The sequence below is a fragment of the Benincasa hispida genome, chromosome 9, assembly GCF_009727055.1.
Source record: "Benincasa hispida cultivar B227 chromosome 9, ASM972705v1, whole genome shotgun sequence".
NCBI classification, from domain to species: Eukaryota; Viridiplantae; Streptophyta; class Magnoliopsida; order Cucurbitales; family Cucurbitaceae; genus Benincasa; species Benincasa hispida.
Genome location: NC_052357.1, coordinates 10,205,680 through 10,224,921, shown reverse-complemented (window position 1 = coordinate 10,224,921; position 19,242 = coordinate 10,205,680). Strand labels below are relative to the sequence as shown.

At 32.3% G+C, this 19,242-nt stretch overlaps 2 protein-coding genes across 5 annotated transcripts; one reads left to right on the top strand and one right to left on the bottom strand.

Annotated features, from left to right (window-relative positions):
- The first annotated feature begins 976 nt into the window (after positions 1–976).
- LOC120086222 (GDSL esterase/lipase APG-like) lies at positions 977–13,487 on the top strand. Of its 2 annotated transcripts, none has more exons than XM_039042764.1 (5): positions 977–1,363; positions 9,117–9,247; positions 9,326–9,559; positions 12,678–12,936; positions 13,037–13,487. In XM_039042764.1, exons 1-5 carry the CDS (start codon positions 991–993, stop codon positions 13,228–13,230), a joined length of 1,191 nt encoding a protein of 396 aa, XP_038898692.1. In that variant the 5' UTR covers positions 977–990; the 3' UTR covers positions 13,231–13,487. The 2 variants fall into 2 exon arrangements, with proteins under 2 accessions (XP_038898692.1, XP_038898693.1); XM_039042765.1 differs by having other exon boundaries at positions 13,006–13,179.
- A 136-nt stretch (positions 13,488–13,623) lies between these two features.
- On the bottom strand, positions 13,624–17,005 carry LOC120086221 (protein CHUP1, chloroplastic). 3 transcript variants are annotated; one of them, XM_039042761.1, is made up of 5 exons: positions 16,845–17,005; positions 16,286–16,519; positions 15,997–16,115; positions 14,878–15,654; positions 13,624–14,793 (listed from the first exon to the last, which is right to left on the bottom strand). In XM_039042761.1, exons 2-5 carry the CDS (start codon positions 16,428–16,430, stop codon positions 13,909–13,911), a joined length of 1,926 nt encoding a protein of 641 aa, XP_038898689.1. In that variant the 5' UTR covers positions 16,431–16,519; positions 16,845–17,005; the 3' UTR covers positions 13,624–13,908. The 3 variants fall into 3 exon arrangements, with proteins under 3 accessions (XP_038898689.1, XP_038898690.1, XP_038898688.1); XM_039042762.1 differs by lacking the exon at positions 16,845–17,005 and adding an exon at positions 16,662–16,838; XM_039042760.1 differs by lacking the exon at positions 16,845–17,005 and having other exon boundaries at positions 16,286–16,838.
- Positions 17,006–19,242: the final 2,237 nt, after the last annotated feature.

The window sequence follows — 19,242 nt, the reverse complement described above, 5'->3', positions numbered from 1 at the left end:
ATTCGTGTGGTTGATTGATTAAAGTTTGCAAAATTCTCATATAGTAGTAACAAAAATATGTTATGTAGGGTGTGAGAGGTTGTTTAATTTTTGCCAACATAGATAGCTGAAGTAATAGAATACCTGAAATGTTAATAGATGTAATTAAAATAACGTTGATATAGAACTTTTATGACACTATGTTAAATATAGATATGTTCAATATTAAAAAAAAGGTTAAATTGAACTAAAATAAATAAATAAATAAATAGATAAAAGTTTATCAAAAAGAGAAAACTAAGAAAATCTAGGGTTAAGAAACGTGAACCATGGTAATATTTTGGAAACATTTCTAACACTTCTTATAATAGGGAAGGTTTAGAATAACGCTTAAAAAAATGTTATTAAACAGCCTTTACTTTCTCCCTTCTTCACAAATAACCTTTTTAACAAAAATAAATAAATAATTAAAAACTAAGGTGCAGCCAATCTTAAAGGTGCCGCCAATCCAAGCAGCTCCTAATAACAATGTATTATGTGTTAATTTTTTTTTTTTTTAATGGGTAAGAAAAAAGGTGGAAATTTTCTCAAATATTTTTTGGGATAAAAAGATAAGTTTCATCTCGCTTTTAGCATACTTTTAAGTATTGAAGTCACAAAATTTCACTTAACTAATAAATCATACAACAATTTTGTGTTTAATAAAATTTAAATTTGAAAAAAAAAAATCCTATAGATTTATAAATCTATCATAAATAAAAATTGTCAAAGTGAATTTAGTTTAACGATTAACATAACATTTTTTCTTAGAAGTTGAAGGTTCGATCTTCATTCTTATAATTATTGTACTCAAAAAATAAAAATAAAAATAAAAAATTTAAAAAACTATTAAACATATAATAGAAAAATTCTAAATCTATTAGGATACGATGGAAAGTCTAAAGATTATTATATATATAAAGGAATCAATATTTTAAATTTGAAAACTTAAAATTAGTTCTCAATTGTTATATGTCCAATTGTTATATAAAGGTGAAATGGACATGGTTCTTTAGAAGTCTAAGCCTTAGCTCATACAACAACGTTGTCTCTCAAAAGAAGATGGCTTCGTTTATGTGCTTCATCGTTTGTACAATAATATCTTTAGCCACGGCGGCCGGCACGGTAGGATCGTCGAAAGGCGCTGCTCAAGAACGTGCGGACGATGCCGCCACCACGATTTTTCCGGCTATATTCACGTTTGGCGACTCCGCCTTGGACGTCGGAAACAACAACAATCGTATGACCTTGTTCAAGGCAAACTACCTTCCTTATGGTCGAGATTTCATCAACCACAAACCTACAGGCAGATTCTGTAATGGAAAACTTGTCTCTGATATAACTGGTAAGTTCATCCAAAAACTTCTCCTCCCACCCACTCTTTTTGTTAATATTTTAGTTTGAAAAACGATTTTTACTCCCAAACTTGTCGACTTAATCTTTTACTATAAAATCTATTCTTGTATGTTTTTTTAGTACAAGGGTGGAGAGAGATTTGAATCACAAATTTCATATTTGCTGACAATTGAGTTATGCTGGTTTTGATACTCTCATATATATCTAATAGATAGAAAGTATTGATAAGATGTTTAAAAAAATTAAGTACAATAGACCTAAACTTTTGTTGAAATTTATATATTTTGGTAGGATCGTTTAATAACTAATTTGTGTATTGATCAAATTTAATTTCCGAGTAAAATTTGATTCTACTGAAATTAGAGAGTTGACAGTGCTTCTTTCTCTCTCTATTTTTCTTTTTCTTTTTTCTTTTTTATTTTTTTGTTAAAAAGGAATACTAGCTACTAGACGCAATGGGAATATTTGACTAGATTGTAAAAATTGCAACATTTGTCCAAATTTTGACAAAGAAGTTTGAAATGATAGCATAAATACCTTTTATCTATATTAAATAGATAAACCCTAGAATCATTCATGTCAAATTGTCAAAAATATATACATACCAGATTCTATTGAAAGATTGATGATGACTTTAAAGTGGCAGCTATTGTCTTCCTCAACCAAAGCTCCAAATGCCCTAAGTAGGATCTCTATCTAGATGGGATTCAAGAAAGACTGAGTGCTTATTGTTTTGGTATATTGGGGACCATAGCCCTAAAGTCTCTTTACATACTAGTTCAATTAGGGTTCCCATTAAATGCTAATTAACTAGGAATAGGCTTCTACCCATTAAGTTTATACTCAATTAGGAATCTAGGGCCTTAATTAATTACATCACATAATATGGCCCAATCTAATAAAATAAACCAATGTTATAAATTATTAATCCACATACATAGCCCATACTTTAATTAAACATATTATTATTTAAATATGTCTAACAATCTCCCACTTGGACTATGTCTGTGTATCTGATATAATTAAATCATACAAACCTTAAGCGCGCATAAACAGGTTATTTCAATAATAGAATTCCCCTTTAATTCAATCTGGTCCATCTTCTATATTAGCACGGAATCAAGGCGGCTTTCGTCACTACCCTTGTAACTAAATCTTCCTTGATCACCAATTTCAATACATTCAATGGCATAGATCAAATATGGATGGATAGCATGGAAACTACATGCAAAGTGATCTAAATCATGCCTGTTTTCAACTGGTCCAAATTCCTTAATGAGATCATGCTAAACTGCATGCATGATAAACGAGTTCAGATAATAAAACATAAACCATCAACTTTATTCTATATAGAAAATAAACAAAATAAGGTCAAAGAACATCCTCAATAATAAACTCCCACTAAACCATGAAATCAGAAAAGTGACTAACACCCATGTGAGCAACATGCTCATGAAAAACTTTAGGTGATAAACCTTTAGTCAATGGATCTACCACCATAGAGTTCATTCCTATGTGTTTTATCGAAATTTGACCATTCTGAACTCTTTCTTTAACAACCAGAAACTTCACATCTACATGCTTTGCTTCGTATTGCTTCCGTTATTGTTGGAATACATCACTGTCGACTTATTGTCACAAAATAATTTTAGTGGTCTTTCTATGTCAATCACTATCCGCAGCCCAGTGACAAAATTTCACAACCATATTCCATGATTGGATGCCTCATAACATGCTATAAACTCCGCAGCCATAGTAAAAGAAGCCATAAGTGTTTGTTTAACACTTTTCCAGGATACAACTCCATTAGCCAACATGAAGATATAGCCTAAAGTGGATCGCAAAGTGTCTTGACATCCAGCATAATCAGAATCAGAATACCCAATGATCTCCAAAACTTCTGTTCTCCAATAAGTGAGCATATAATCTTTTGTTCTTTATAAATACCTCAAAATCCGTTTGGCTGCTTTCCAATGATCCATCCCTGGATTACTCAAATATTTTCCTAACACTCCAACTATGAACGCAATATCTGGATGCGTACATACTTGGGCATACATTAGACTTCCAATGGTTGATGCATAGGGAACCTTTTGCATCTCCTTAGTCTCGAGTGTGGTCTTGGGGCATTGACCTAAATAAAATTTATCACCTTTAGCGATCGGGGTATCTCCCGACGCACAATCTTTCATGCCAAATCTACTTAAGATTTTTTAAATGTAGTTCTTTTGTGACAATCTCAAAATACCTTGAGAACGATCTCGCAGTATTTCAATTCCTAATACAAAAGAAGCATCACCAAGATCCTTCATCTCAACATTTCTTTTGAGAAATCTCTTAGTGTCATGCAATAAACCTACATCATTACTAGCTATGAGCATGTCATCGACATATAACATCAGAAAGATTGATTTACTCCCACTGAACTTGTGATATACACAATCTTCCACAATGTTCACCTCAAAACCAAATGAGGTTATCACTTCAAGAAATTTGTGATACCATTGATGAGAGGCTTGCTTGAGACCGTAGATAGATTTCTTTAATTTGCACACCATAGACTTTGAATTACAGACACAAAGTTTTCTGGTAGCACCATATAAATCGTCTCATCAATGTTCCCATTGAGAAACGCAGTTTTTACATCCATCTGGTGTAGCTCTAAATCAAAGTGAGCTACCAGTGCCATGATTACCCTAAAAGAGTCTTTCGATGAAACCAGAGAGAAAGTTTCTTTGTAATCAATGCCTTCCTTTTGAGTAAAACCCTTTGCAACAAGACGAGTCTTATATCTTTTGATATTGCCATGTGAATCCCTTTTGGTTTTAAATATCCATTTACAACCTATGGGTTTCACTCCTTATGACAGTTCAACAAGTTTCCAAACGTCATTGTCTTTCATGGATTTTATTTCCTCTTCCATAGCACTTATCCACTTTTGAGAGTTGGAACTTTGTAAAACTTGTTGGAAGTTGATTGGATCATCTTCTATTACGCCTACATCATCCTGATGTTCTTGAAGAAACACAATATAATCATATGAAATTGCACTTCTTCTCTCTCTAGTAGATCTTCTTAATGGCATTTCTTGAGGTTGTTGAGTTTAAACTTCAGGTTCAACAACGGGAACTTCAATGTTGTCTTGTTCTATAATTGGTTCAATAATGAAGTCAGGAATTGAAGCATGAACATCATTTATAATCACACGAGGAAAAGAAACCATTCCTCTTCAAAGATAACTTTTCTTATGTTATCTTCCCCCCAAACTCAACATCCTCAAGGAATCTAGCATTTCCTATCTCAAACAATGATCTAGAAGTGGGATCATAAAACTTGAAACCCCGAGAGTGCTCAGAGTACCCAACAAAATAGCAATTAATAGTTCTTGAGTCCAATTTTCTTTCATTAGGCCTATAAGGGCGAGCCTCAGCTGGACAACTCTAGATGTGAAAATGCCTAATACTAGGCTTCTTTCCTGTCCACAGCTCATAAAAGAGTTTTAACTACTGCTTTACTAGGTACCCTATTAAGGATATATGTTGCAATCTTTAGTGCCTCATCCCAGAGGGATTCTGGTAGAGAAGAATGACTAATCATACTTCTTACCATATCCTTAAGTATTCTATTTCGCCTCTCCGCTACATCATTCATGCTGGGTTTGCCCGGCATAGTGTATTGCGGGATGATTCCACATTCCTCTAGGTATTTGGCAAAAGGCCCTGGACGTTGTTCACCTGATCCATCATATCTACCGTAATATTCACCACCACGATCAGATTTGACAGTCTTAATTTTCTTTCCAAGTTGAAGTTTGACTTCAGCTTTGAAAGACTTGAAAACGTCCAAGGATTGAGACTTCTCATAAATTAAATATAGGTACCCATATCTTGAATGAGTCTATGAACGTAATAAAATATTGTTGTCCATTCCAAGAGGCCGTAGGGAATGGACAACAAATGTCTGTATGTATTAGTTCTAAGACGTCTGAGCATTTGTTGGCACCTAATTTTCTTATGTTTGTCTGTTTTCCCTTAATATATTCCACACAAACGTTGAAGTTACTTAAATCAAGGGAATCAAGGGAATCAAGAATTCCATCTGACACAAGTCTCTGAATTCAAGGGAATCAAGAATTCCATCTGACACAAGTCTCTGAATTCTCTGTTTAGAGATGTGACCTAAACGCTTGTGCCATAATATAGCGGAATTCTCATTTAATTTACGCTTTGTACCACATGAATTAGATAATAGGATCTTGTTAAATGAAGCAAAAGAATCAAGCATATATAGATTATTAATTAAAGAACCGGTACCAATAAGCTTAGAATCTTGAAAAAGACTAACTTTATTATTTCCAAAAGAACAAGAAAAACCAAATTTGTCCAAACTGGAAATAGAAACTAAATTCCGTCTAAATGACGGTACAACAAAAGTCTCATTCAGATCCAAATAACAACCAGTTTTTAAAAGTAGTCTAAAATTTCCAATAGCTTCAACTGGAACTGCTTTGCCATCGCCCACATAGATGAATCTTTCAGCATCACTTGGCGGCCGGCTCCACAGGCAACCCTGCATTGATATGTGAGTAGTAGCACCAGAATCTACCCACCAAGTATCTGTAGGTAGAGAAGCTAAATTAACTTCAGAACAAACCAAAGTAAGAAGTTTATCCTTTTTTACACGCCACTTAGCGTGGGACAATCTTTCTTGAAATGACCTTTCCTTTTGCAGAAAAAACAAGGATTTTCATAGCTTGTTTTTTGTTTTTATTCTGCTGAGATGTCCTTTCTGCAGCATCCACAATTTTCCTTTTCTTCTTATCACAAGAGCATATTGCCAAATGAGCACTTTCTGTCCTTTCTCTCTTAATCCTATCTTCTTCTTGCACATTTTGTGAGATGAGCTCATTAATACTCCATTTATCCTTCTGAGTATTATAGCTTATCTTAAACTGAGTGAATTGTGCAGGAAGAGAGATAAGTACCAGATGCACGAGTAAATTTTCATTTATCTCGATATCAAGTGTCTTTAATTTACCTGCGAGATTGAACATTTCCATAATGTACTCCCTTATGTTTCCATTGCCCTTATACCTCATAGAAGTTAAAGAAGTCAAAAGACTACTTGCTTCCCCTTTCTCAATTTGAGCAAGGAACTTATTGGCATTTTCACTTTCCGTGATAGAGCCCCGAAAAGACTCTGGAATGGAGTGCCTAATGATCATCAGACACATGCGATTTGACCGTTCCCACTTCTCTATATTAGGCATATTTGGTTGTTCCTTAGTAGAAGTAGGTTTATCGGTCCTTAATGCAAGGTCCAAATCCATACACCCGAGAAGTATCTCTAGGCTTTCCTTTCAAATCTTGAAGTTCGATCCATTCAACTTAGGGATTGAACTCAGATTTCCAGATATTTGAGTAATACCAACTGAAACAATAAACAACAAAACATATGCTCACAATTAAAATATAACAAAATAATTTCACATATATGGTGGGCCCCTTTAGCAAGATACTAACACAACATTGATGTCCAGCCTTTGGGCAAAAATACCAACTGTAAATGGTACTCTCAACGTAGTAATCAAAGTACTAACAATTAACTCTATCAAAAAATAGCCTTTCTTTGGACCTACTATTTTTCACATGAGCAATCCAATAATTGTCACATACTCATTACCACATGCATACTCATAATTTGGCCAAATAATTATCTTCCTTTGGACCGATAATTATCCGCATTAATTCATGAATATGCACATCTTATATTTTAGAATTAAATTAATCTAGATAATAGAGGCTACTTTGGTAACATATTATTTTGACCAATTCAATCGAAAATATAAAACACAATAATATAATAATATTATTATACAAAAATAAATGAGGAAGAACACCAAATAGTCTTTACCAATATTCACTTAATAATTGCATACACATAATACAATCAAAGCAACATAAACATGTGAATATCGCCAAATATCATCAATCAAATTTAAATTTAAATTCACCAAAATATCAATCATAATTAAATTTAAATTTACCACATTATCAATCGATCTTGAATCCATAACATATTGAAGTCAGGAATTCATGATTAATGACAATCTATTGAAATAATCAATAATAGACTTTACAAATACAACTCAATTCGACTAATAATCTAGAATTTAAATCCACAAAAAGTACAATTTAAAAACTAACTTAATTTAATCCATTATCAAACTTGGAAAAAAAATAAATAATAATAAAAAATAAAAACACAATGATTCTCAATCAAACCGAGACCCATAATCGAAAATAACGATGTGCCAATGACACGAATTTCATTGATTTTAACCCAAATTCTCCTTTTTTTTTTTTTCTTTCTTTGAAGCACAAAATTCCACAAAACCTAAGAAAATTAAAAAAACTAATGAAACCTTCGACAAATGAGCAACCGAACTCGTGTGCAACACATATAATAATATTTTTTTAAACACGTATTTAAATATTGTAAACCCACAGAAACGAAAGGGGAGAAAAAAACGAAATTTCCCGTGAATAAAAATCAGTGGTTTTTTTTTTTTTAATTATTATTCTTAAACTTGTTTACCAAAAATTAAATCAAGATCAATGATAAATAAATATAAACCAACAATTTAACATAAAAATCATACTTTGATACCACTTGATAGCATAAATACCTTTTATCTATATTGAATAGATAAATCCTAGATTCATTCATGTCAAATTGTCAAGAATATATACATACCGGATTCTATTGAAAGATTGATGATGACTTTAAAGTGGCGGCTATTGTTTTCCTCAACCAAAGCTCTAAGTAGATCTCTCTCTAGATGGGATTCAAGAAAGACTGAGTGATATTGGGGACCATAGCCCTAAAATCTTTTTATATACTAGTTCAATTAGGTTTCCCATTAAACCCTAATTAACTAGGAATAGGCTTTTACCCATTAAGTCCATACTCAAGAATCTAGGACCTTAATTAATTAGATCAGTCCAATCTAATAAAATAAACCAATGTTATAAATTATTAATCCACATACATAGCCCATACTTTAATTAAACATATTATTATTTAAATATGTCTAACATGAAATTTTATAGTGAAAATTTTAATACATGCATGGTGAGTTTTATGAGTTAAATTAAAATTTGGTTTTCATTTTTCTTTGTTTTTATTCTTCTAATTGTCTTTATCTATTTTGTTTCAATTGGGAAAGAGAGACAAAATGGCCACTATGGCTTAAAAATGATTTAAGGTATGTTTGAAATGTATTTTTATATGTAAGGTAATGTTCTTATCCTAAAATAAGTAATTATCCGTTTAAATTAATCACACTTTCAATATAGATTAACTTTTAAAAAAAATAGTTCACTTAAAAAGAGAAACTTTTAAAAATTATAATAATATCAATTTCCAAAATATAATTGTCCCACAAATTCATAAGACTGACTTGTTTTTTGTTTGATTTCCTCTCTTTGCATTTAAAAAATGTTGAATATGTTAGAGACGCTTTCAACATAAAATTGAAAGAAATGACTATAATGATTTTAACTCAATAATAACTAACATGGTCTTCTTTTTTAAATGTAGAAAGTTCAATTCCTCACTTTTGTCGTTGTTATACTATAAAAATAAAAAATAATAATAAATGTTTATAATTAAAAAAACAAATAGCATAATGCAGGGCTAAAATTGTAATTTAACATAGGTTTAATTTCAATTTTTGACAGCCGAAAGCCTTGGTTTCCAGAGGTACCCACTGGCGTATCTGAGCCCAGAGGCCTCCGGGGGGAATCTTCTAATCGGAGCCGGCTTTGCCTCCGCCGCCGCCGGTTACGATGAGCAAGCTTCCATTGCAAACGTATCTACACCCCCTTCTGAATTTATTTTCAACTGACCAATGAGATTTTTAAACTTTTTTTTTCCTTGTGCTGTGTAGCGTGCGATTACTTTGGCTCAGCAACTGGCTAATTACAAAGAGTATCAAAGCAAAGTGGCTATGGTGGCCGGCCGTGAGGAAGCGGCCGCCATTGTAGCCGATGGATTGCATATACTCAGCTGCGGCACCGGCGACTATCTTCAGAATTATTACATAAATCCGGCGGTTCGTAGACGGTTCACACCGGATCACTACTCCTCTTTCCTTGTTGCTTCCTTCTCCAAATTCATTAAGGTACCTTACCTTCTAAATTTAAACTTCAAATTATACTCGCTTAAAATATCATTTTGTTCTAACATTTTGAAGTTTGAACTTTTTGTTTCGAAGTCTCATAAAACTTTGATTTAGTAACTCCAACTTAATTTTTACCAAAATCGGTTAAATGATAACAACAGAAATATCATACGTGAATATCTTTTCAAAATTTATGGTCAAAATACTCATAGATAACCAAAAAAATTAAAATCAACAATAAACCAATAGTTATGAATAGATTTAAAATTTATTGTGATTACGTGATAAAAATTTGAACAAACTCCATCAAATGATATTTTAACTTAATAATAATAATAGTCTCGTACATTTAAATAGTAATAACAAATTTCATGCAAGAAAATACAAAAAATTTTCAAAAAAGAAAAGAAAATGTAATATGTAAATGTGTTTTTTAAAATTTTATATTGAAAAATGTTAACGGAATTTAAAAAATATTAATAAATTAGCGATAGAAAATTAATTTAAAATTTATTAAAAATGCATCGACTAAAATTTGATATTTAAAAATTGTGGAGTAAAATTATTGAACAAATATAAATATATTTAGACGAAAATGTTGTTTTAACTGAATATTAATTTTGGTCATTGTCTATTCAATTTAATTTATTTGAAGATAATAAAACAATACCAGTACTAAATTTAAGATATATAGATTAAATGTGTAGATTTAAAAATAAAATTAGTCTTCAAGCACCGACCAGAATGGTATATTAACCATTTATATGTTAAAGGAGAAAAAAAAAACTATTTATTAGCAATAGTTTTGGCGGCAGAAATTTGATATGCCTTTGTCTGGCCCTATGTGATGTTGATTATCTGTTTTCTTTTTTTATAGAAAGTACGGTCTGCCAACCTACATGTAGAGTAGATATTGATGGTCAAAAATTACACGACTCTAAATTTAAATTTGTTTGATTTTACCCCTTCTACTCTTTACTTCTACTATTTTAATTTCTACTCTCAATCAAACTTAAATTTAATTTTTTACTATTAGTTAATTATTAATTTTTGAAGATGTGAAACAAAGAGTTGGTTATTATAGTCCTAGATTATTATTGTTGGATTATAATAGTTTGTGTTTGAGGTGTGAAATGATCAATCTTGCTCTTAACTCTCTCGCTTCTCTCTCGTTTCCTTTCTTTCTCTAAAAAATCACTCTCCTCTCTCGTTGTCTCATTCTCCTCTATCTCGTTGTCTCATTCTCTTCTCTCTCATTTACTCGTTCTCTCCTAGTCTCGCTCTCTTTTCTCTCGTTGTCTCATTCTCTTCTAGTCTTTGGCGTTTGGGCACACATTGCCAAGTTGGTCTTCGTCATTTCTGTGAGTCTACCATTCGTTCATCATGCGTCTGCCACTTGTCTGTCATTCGTCTACTGTCATTAAAGGTTTTTAATTCCAAATCTCAAATCGTCGTTTGTTTTCCTTCCTCTCTAACTTTTTTTTTATAAAAAAAAAAAAAAAAAAAAAATCAGATCTCTACAACCCATCTACCCAACCCAACTCAATCCCAACTCAATCCGAATTTTAAGAGTTGGGTTGGGCACCCTATTCAAGTTACTTGAGTAGTCAACCTAACCAACCAAAAATTTCGAGTTGGTCTAAAAAATACTTCAAACTTAACCCAATCTAACGGATGTACACCCCCTAGCCCAAACCTATAATTGGTGGGGAAGAATAGGAAGAAAAAGAGAAAATAGAATAAAATTAGAATAAAGAGGGATAGATGTGTAACTTCACTCCTCTATAATGTCATCAAAAGATCAATTAACAATGTTTTTAAAAAAAGTAGAGTATTTTTCATTTTGAATCTTCAAAATAGGTCAAATATGTGCAATTTTCTCAATATTATAATCGAAGCACCACTTATTTCATTTCAAAAGTTATGATGTTAAAATTATTAACATAATAAATTTTTATACTTTAAATGTCAAGACTCTAATTGTCAAATAAATTCTAGAAATATTTCCTATAGTTTAATCTAAAAAGAGGAATATAATAATAATAACAACAATAATGCGTATTCATTCCTAATAGGACCATGTGTGGCAACAATAAATTAATGGCCAAGGCTCGGCAAGTATTAATTTTTAATAGGACCACGTGTCTTTATTCTAATTCGTGGGACAGAGAGAAAATGAAAATAGTAATAAAAGTTAAAATATGAAGTGATATTAAATTTATCGTTTGGTACGGACTATGAGGTCAACAATACGAGTTTTATATTTTAATTTGGCTCATAAATAGTATGGTACAAAAGAATATATATATATATATATATAACTTTTTTTATGAAACTTTTTAGTAAAGATGGAAGTTTTTTTTCAAGTATCATCAACCAAGAGGTTAAAAAATTAAAACTCTCCATCTCTACTTATCATTGAACTCATAAAATTAAAAAAATATATATATATGTCATGTCATTATTTCAAGATGAAGAATATTTGTCTAAACACCAATCTAAGCTATTTTATTGACGTTAATGTACTTTTTCTACATTTAATAGATAAATGTACTTCATTTAACATTTTAAGCCACGAAAAATACACCACATCAGTTATCAAAGGTTTTAGGATACCTACTAAGTTGTTGTTTTCTTGCTTAAAAATTCTCTAAATATTAATTTGGTTCTTGTATTTTTAGTTTCGTCATTTTGGTTCTTCTACTTTCAAAATGTTTATTTTGATTCCTATATTTTAAATTTTGGTTCATATTGGTCTCTATAGTTTCAAATCGTTCATTTTGATCCTTATATTTTCAACTTTGATTCATTTTGGTCTTTGCTTTAAAAAAGTGACTATTTTGGTCCTTTAAAAATTAAATGAAAATGAAAATAAAGAGACCAAATAGTCATTTTTTTTAAAAGTATAATGATCCAAATTAACATTTTAAAAATACAAGGGTTAAAATGAACTAAAATTAAAAGTATATGGACCGAAATGAACATATTAAAAGTATATAGATCAAAATGAACCAAAGCAAAAAAAGTATATTGATAAAAATAGAATTTAAGCCCTAAAAAAAAGATCATCATTATGTTCATAATAACATTAGATGGAGGACTTTTGGCTTTGATGAAGGATTTACATGGGCTAGGAGCAAGGAAAATTGGGGTCACTTCCCTACCTCCATTAGGCTGTTTTCCTGCTGCACTCGCTCAGTTTGGCTACCAACAAAAAAAGGGTTGTGTTAGAACAATCAACAACGATGTCCTAGTCTTCAACAGGAAGCTCAACTCTACTGCTGCAACTCTTCAAAAGCAGCTATCCGGTCTCAAGCTCGTCGTGTTCGACATTTTCAAACCTTTATATGACGCTATTATGTCTCCATCGGATTACGGTAAGTCGCAAACAAAAAAGACTTCATCAATAGAATAGTTTCTGAACACTCAGGTGCTAATAAAAACAGTATTCATTCTGTGTTTTGTGTTTCCTTCAAGGATTTGATGAAGTGAGAAGAGGGTGTTGTGGCACTGGAGCAGGGGAGATAGCATCAGTTTTGTGCAATCGAAAGTCTCATGAAACATGTTTTAATGCGACCAAATATATGTTCTGGGACAGTGTTCATCCATCAGAGGCTGCCAATCACATACTTGCTGATGCCATGATTGTCCAGGGCTATGCTCTCATTTGATCATATGACCTTAATTTCACTATTTTTTCCAAATATTTCTTGATTCTCCAGCAAATTCTTTTACTACTTATATTATGTAGAAATCTGTAAGACTACCGATTACTCGTATGTACGTAAGGAGGGGATAAAAAAGGGCACCGGTTCTCTCGAATAACCGGGTTATCTTTTCATTGTATTAGAGGATATTGTACTGTTTGGACTCTGTTATGGAACTTGATACTGCAATAGAACAGTGTTTCTTGGAGTTTCTCTTCAAATTCGAGTATATCTTTAACTAATCTACAAGTGTTGCCTCACAGAATCAAAGGACATCTAATAAAGACTGATAAGCATTTGATTGTATTTAGTATGAAAATGTTGCATAAACTTGACACGAGAACAAGGGCGGACTAATGATACATATTACTCTTTTGTTTTCTGTCTTGCTTTTGCAATCGTTCAAGAACAGGTAATCCAGGATCGACACATTTCTTGTCGATGGCTAGAGAAAACTTTATAAGATTAGCTTTGTTAGGACTGACCTTGTACAAGTAACATTACAACAGTAAGTTATTTATGTTACAACGTTTCCGTATCAGTGGAATTAGTTTCTACCTACCTTTTGTGGAAAGTATGGTCCTTAGTTATACACATATGGACAGGTAAAGCCATTGAAAGCCAGACGAGCTTTTCTGATGTTCAAAACGAACCAATGGATGCAGCCTTCCTCTGCGACTGGTTCTTAGCACCTCGAGTGTCTTTCAAAACTTCAGCATATTTCATTAACTCAGACTTTTCGGTGGATTCTGTGTCCTGACTTTGAGATCTATACGATGAGTTGCTTGATTCGTCGCTCCCTAAAACAAATTTCTTGTTAACATAGCCAACATCACTATTCCTTCTTCTAATGGAATCTTCAGTTTTTCCATCGTCTTCCTTTTGGCTATTCAATCTGTGAAAATCCATTGAATGTCTTGATGAATTTCGAGATGGAGTTGTGTATCCAATACCCTGTCCCTCGGCTCGAGTAGCATTGGTCCCAGGAGAATTGCTTGAACTATAACGTGGAGAACCGCTATCTTCTACAGATGCTGCAGATTTTTCTGCTAACAAAGTCAGGTTTTGTTGACTGCCTTTTCCCCTCAAGAGTTTTCTGAGTTTACTAATGAATTTGACTTTGTTTGAACTTGTTTTGGCTGTTGATGGAAAATCAACAGCTGAATCATCTGGATCTCCAGGATCAGTATGAGAGGAAGCTTGTGAGGACGACCATTGATCTGAATCAAAATCCGTAATGTTAATGCTCTTCCCCTCAATCCCTTCTGTATTTGCATAATCAAGGATGAGCTTCTTTGCTTTCTCCTCGGATTTGGGACTTAATGTTTTGCTTAGGTCTCTTGCTGCTGTTTTTCCTGCTGGAGGCTGAAAATTTCGCAGCTCATATCTTAAGCAAGCATTAATCCAGCGGAGATAGACTAACTCTTCAATATCTGCACACCGGTGTGCTTGAAGCTGCTCAATTTCCTTCGTTAATGCCTCATTTTCTCGTGACAAACGCTCCATTTCTTCTTTCAATGATTCTTTCTGCACAAATTAGATGAATATTGAATCAAATGTTTCCTCACCTTAAAAATATAAAAAGGTATTGAATCAAATTAAACGACATACTTCTTGGTCTTCCAAAAGAGAATTTGCAAGAAATTGAGTAGCATCTAATCTCCGACTCAGATCAGAATTTTCTATTTGTAATTTCAAATTCGACTTTCTCAAGTCCTCTATCTCTTTCTCCAATTCTTCAATCTTTTGCAGCCTGATTTGGGCATCTTTATTGCTTTCATTTGTCTTATGTTCTTGATCTTGCAGCTTAACAACTCTTTGCTGAAGATTTAAGATCTGTCCCCTGTTCTGTTCTGCTTCATATCTAATTTTTTTCTTGAGGAACTTAATTTTTGCTTTTGCAGCCTCGAGGTCGGACACTGATTTAGCATGGTCGCATACTTGTGACTCTAATCGTCGGTTATCTGCCTGAAGGGACTCAATCTTGAGGGTGAAAAGCTTGGCTTCCATGTTGTTAATCTTCAACCTATTTTGGAGCTCCATTACCGCAGTTTCTTGCTCTTTCAGACCATAATACTCAAGCAGTTGAACCTCAAGATTTCTCTCCCTCTCCCGCAGCGTTTTCACCTTGCTTTTGAGGTGTCTGATCTCCTGTTCATATTCATCATCCTCAACAGTCTTATAAGCTTTTGGAGTTTCAAGCCCCGACCTTGGTGCTTCAACATTTTTCTTAGGAGGAAGCCCAGCATTTGCTGCAGAAAAATCAAATTCCTTGACAAGTTCCTGAAACTCTGGGAGAAGGCCATCTTTATCTACACCATGCTTATTGCTAGGACGTAGACCAATATTTGAATCATCAAAATTGACTTTTGGAATACACTTTTTTTCCTGAGAAAGAAATCAAACAACGAAAACACGAGCTTAGAAAAGACCATAACACATAACATGAAGCTTATGTCTTAATCAAAGACCAACATGCAGAAAACAAATCATTGCCAAAGACAGAGACTGAGAAAGAACAATCAACTGTCCTGATGGTTTCTTCATTAATAAGATACTTTCATCACAAGGTACTAGCATTTGCCATCACTCCCAACAGTTCAACAAATGGGTTCATTACACAAATTTTGCAGAACCAACTTTAAAAGAACCTACCTGGCATCCAACCTTTTTGAAGATTCTAAGTTAATCATATTACCAAAATGTAAAAACCATCTTTAGAAAACTTACATAAGCATCAACTGCAAAATGAACCACATTAGAGGATGCTGCTGTTGCTGCCTTCAGTCCTTGATTGTCAAGTCTAGGCCCTCTTCCTCTTCCCAAGTCAACTTTACTGCTCTGATCATCTGCTAAAAGTAAATGAAGTACACGATTTAAAACTGGCCAACTAAACATATCTCAATCAGTTAAGATAAAAAAGGTTAGAGGTTTGAACTCGCGCATGTTAAACACCAAATACATGACTAAACAATTAACATTAAGAATTGAGGAAGCATAAGAGATTGAATATAAGAACCTGAAGAACTCGACGAGGGAGGAAGCAGAGGAGGTCTTTTATTTCTGAGTCTGAATTGGGAACAGAGAAAACCAGCAAAGGAGATAGCCAGAGCAAACCCAAATTTGAATAATATAGGCTTCATCAAATCCCTTTTGTCGTCCATTATTGGATATCAAGAACCTTTAATCTAACCAAATTAATGAACTAAAGAAACAAAAAATATTATAGGTCGTCGTCTTCATCGTCTTCCATCTGCATAAACCAAAGAGAATCGGATGACCCATCTGACATCAAAGCACATAAACAAGTTTTTTTCAAATCAACCCCATAAAAACTCTCGAAGACCATTCAATAAGAAAATCAAAAGATCAACTGCTGCAGAAAGAATAACAACTTCGAAAAATCAGCCGAAACCCATTTCAGATTCGTAAGAGAAGAGGACAAATCAAGCGAACTCCATTTCAGATTCGTAAGAGGTGAAAAAAAACCAATCAAACCCCACTGCAGATTGGGAGGAGAAGAGGGAAAATTAGAGGAAACCCAAATGAGTAGTTGAGGAGAAGGGTGGAGAAGTTACTTTGATTTTGTAATAGAAAAGCATTTGGGAACGTATGAAATCAGCGGGAGAGTAACGCTTTGACGTTGGCCGGATTACTGCGATTCTTGTTTCAATTGGGTGCTTTTTCGTCCGTGTCATAGGCTGATCAAACACAATTCCAAGTGTAGAAAATTCCAATTCAAATCCTTTTTTCTTTCTTTCTTTTGTGGCAAACAATGTCCACGTTTTGTCTCGATGTTGACGTGCAAGAGCGGGCCTACCCAGAAGGATTTTGGTTGATGGAACAGGGAAAAAGAAAGGGATCTTAATGGATTCCAAATTGGAACAGTTGAATGAGATGGGGATAACCGATCTAGATTAAAATGAGGATTATGAGGAATACGAAGATGGATTTTGTTATGGAAATGGTTTAATTTTGGATGGTTTTTTGTTTTGGAGGATTTACGTGAACGAGCTGTTCAATCGCTCCTCTCTTCGTTTTATTTTATCTTTAAATTGCAAATGTGCAAAGTAGGATTCTTTTCAATCCTTCCTTCCTGTTCATGTTTTTCTTTTGGCAAAGGAATGAATTCCTTTTCTATTTTAACTTTAATGGATTTAGATGGAAGAATAAATAAATAGATTGCCAGTCTAGACCTTGATCTTTTACCTCTATCCTTTTTTTTTATTTTTTATTTTTTATTTTTTTTACTTCCAATCTATTTATTTTAACTTTTTAAAGTATCAATTTTTCAATTTTGTGTTAGCTAAGAGTGTGATTAATAGATTTTTTACTTATTCAATATTTTTTAAAATTTATAGGCTTACTAGAATCAAAATTTTGAGTTTGTGTTCCATTAGATATAAGTTTTAATGTCATATGTATTAAAAATAGTTGAATATGTACTTGTTGGTAAAAAAAAGATAGATGATATATTATCGGCAATGATTAAAATATCAATGTCGGTATCGATATCTAGATTTCAATTTTAACGGATATATCGATAAAATATCAATATCGAAGAATATTTTTGCAAGTCACAAAAATTTAAAAATTTTATTTAGATTAATAATTAAGTTATTTTTACTCTCAAACTTAGTTATGGATATTGTTATTAGTATTTCTATTCATATTAAAGATATCTGTAGATATTTAATATCGATGTCGAACCCATATATCAACATGTCGACGAATATTTCCATCATTGATCATAGGTTTTTGAAGACAGAGAAGAGTCTTACTCGACATAAAAATTAAAAGTTCAAAATTTTATTAAATTCTTTTAAAAATTTAAGAAGTAAATACACATGAACTTTCAAATTTAAAGGGTAAAGCAGTAATTAAAAAAAAAGTAAAGAGAGAAGTGCCAAGTTGTTATAGATAAGTAGTAACTATTTAACTACATTAGTTTTACTTGACCAACAAAAAAAAACTTTCGCTAGAATAATTGATTCTTTTTAGATAACTTTGCTTTGAGTATGAAGATAAAATTGACATGTTCAAAGTAGGTTTTGTAGATGAATAACACACAAGAAAATTGAGTCAAAATAAGCATAATTTAACTGGCATATAAAATATATAAGTGGCTAAGAGGTATGTAGTTCAAATCTATCCATTTTTTACTAAACAAAACATGTGAAGATTGAGATTTGAATGGTGTTGACCATTTTAATTAATGTTCAATTTGACGTTACTAGATTAAAATGATGGATTTAATCTTGTGATTTAAATATGGTTCCAATTCATTTAATTTGGTTTAAGTGTAGCGCCTATTCGGTATTTGTAATTTTGAATATGTTTTTTAAGTTTTAGATGAATATTTGAACTTCTAAACATTTTGGTCAAGGTTATATGTCTCCTGATTCAATTTAATATATATACTTTAGTCATATATCATTCATTTCTATTGTTAACATATTAGATAAAGATTATCATGTAAATTGATCTATTGTTTTTCTTAATTACTATATGTCATGGGTTTTTTGGAATGTAGGGCTAAGTAAAAAATAGGGAAAAAACGTGTGAAAAAATATATAATTTAGAGACCTTTGAGAAGTTTAACCAAAATTTAAGAACATATAAAAATTTTCTAAGAACTATTGATATGAACTGTCAACGCATCAAAGTATTATTTATATCTTATTTAATGATTTTGATCTAATTTTAGTATTTTCCAAGTTTATCCTTTTTATATCATTTTAAGTAAGGGTATTTTTGCATTATGTTATGAATTATGATGTGGCTTTAAGGTTTTCTTGACCAGGCTGTTTTGATTTGTTTAGATTGTGATTGATTAAATTTTGGCATATGTGATTCTTTTTATATCATTTTAAGTAAGGGTATTTTTACCTTAACTTTAGGTTGTTTTGATTTGTTTAGATTGTGATTGATTAAATTTTGGCATATGTGATTCTTTCGAGATTAGCCAAAGAACTT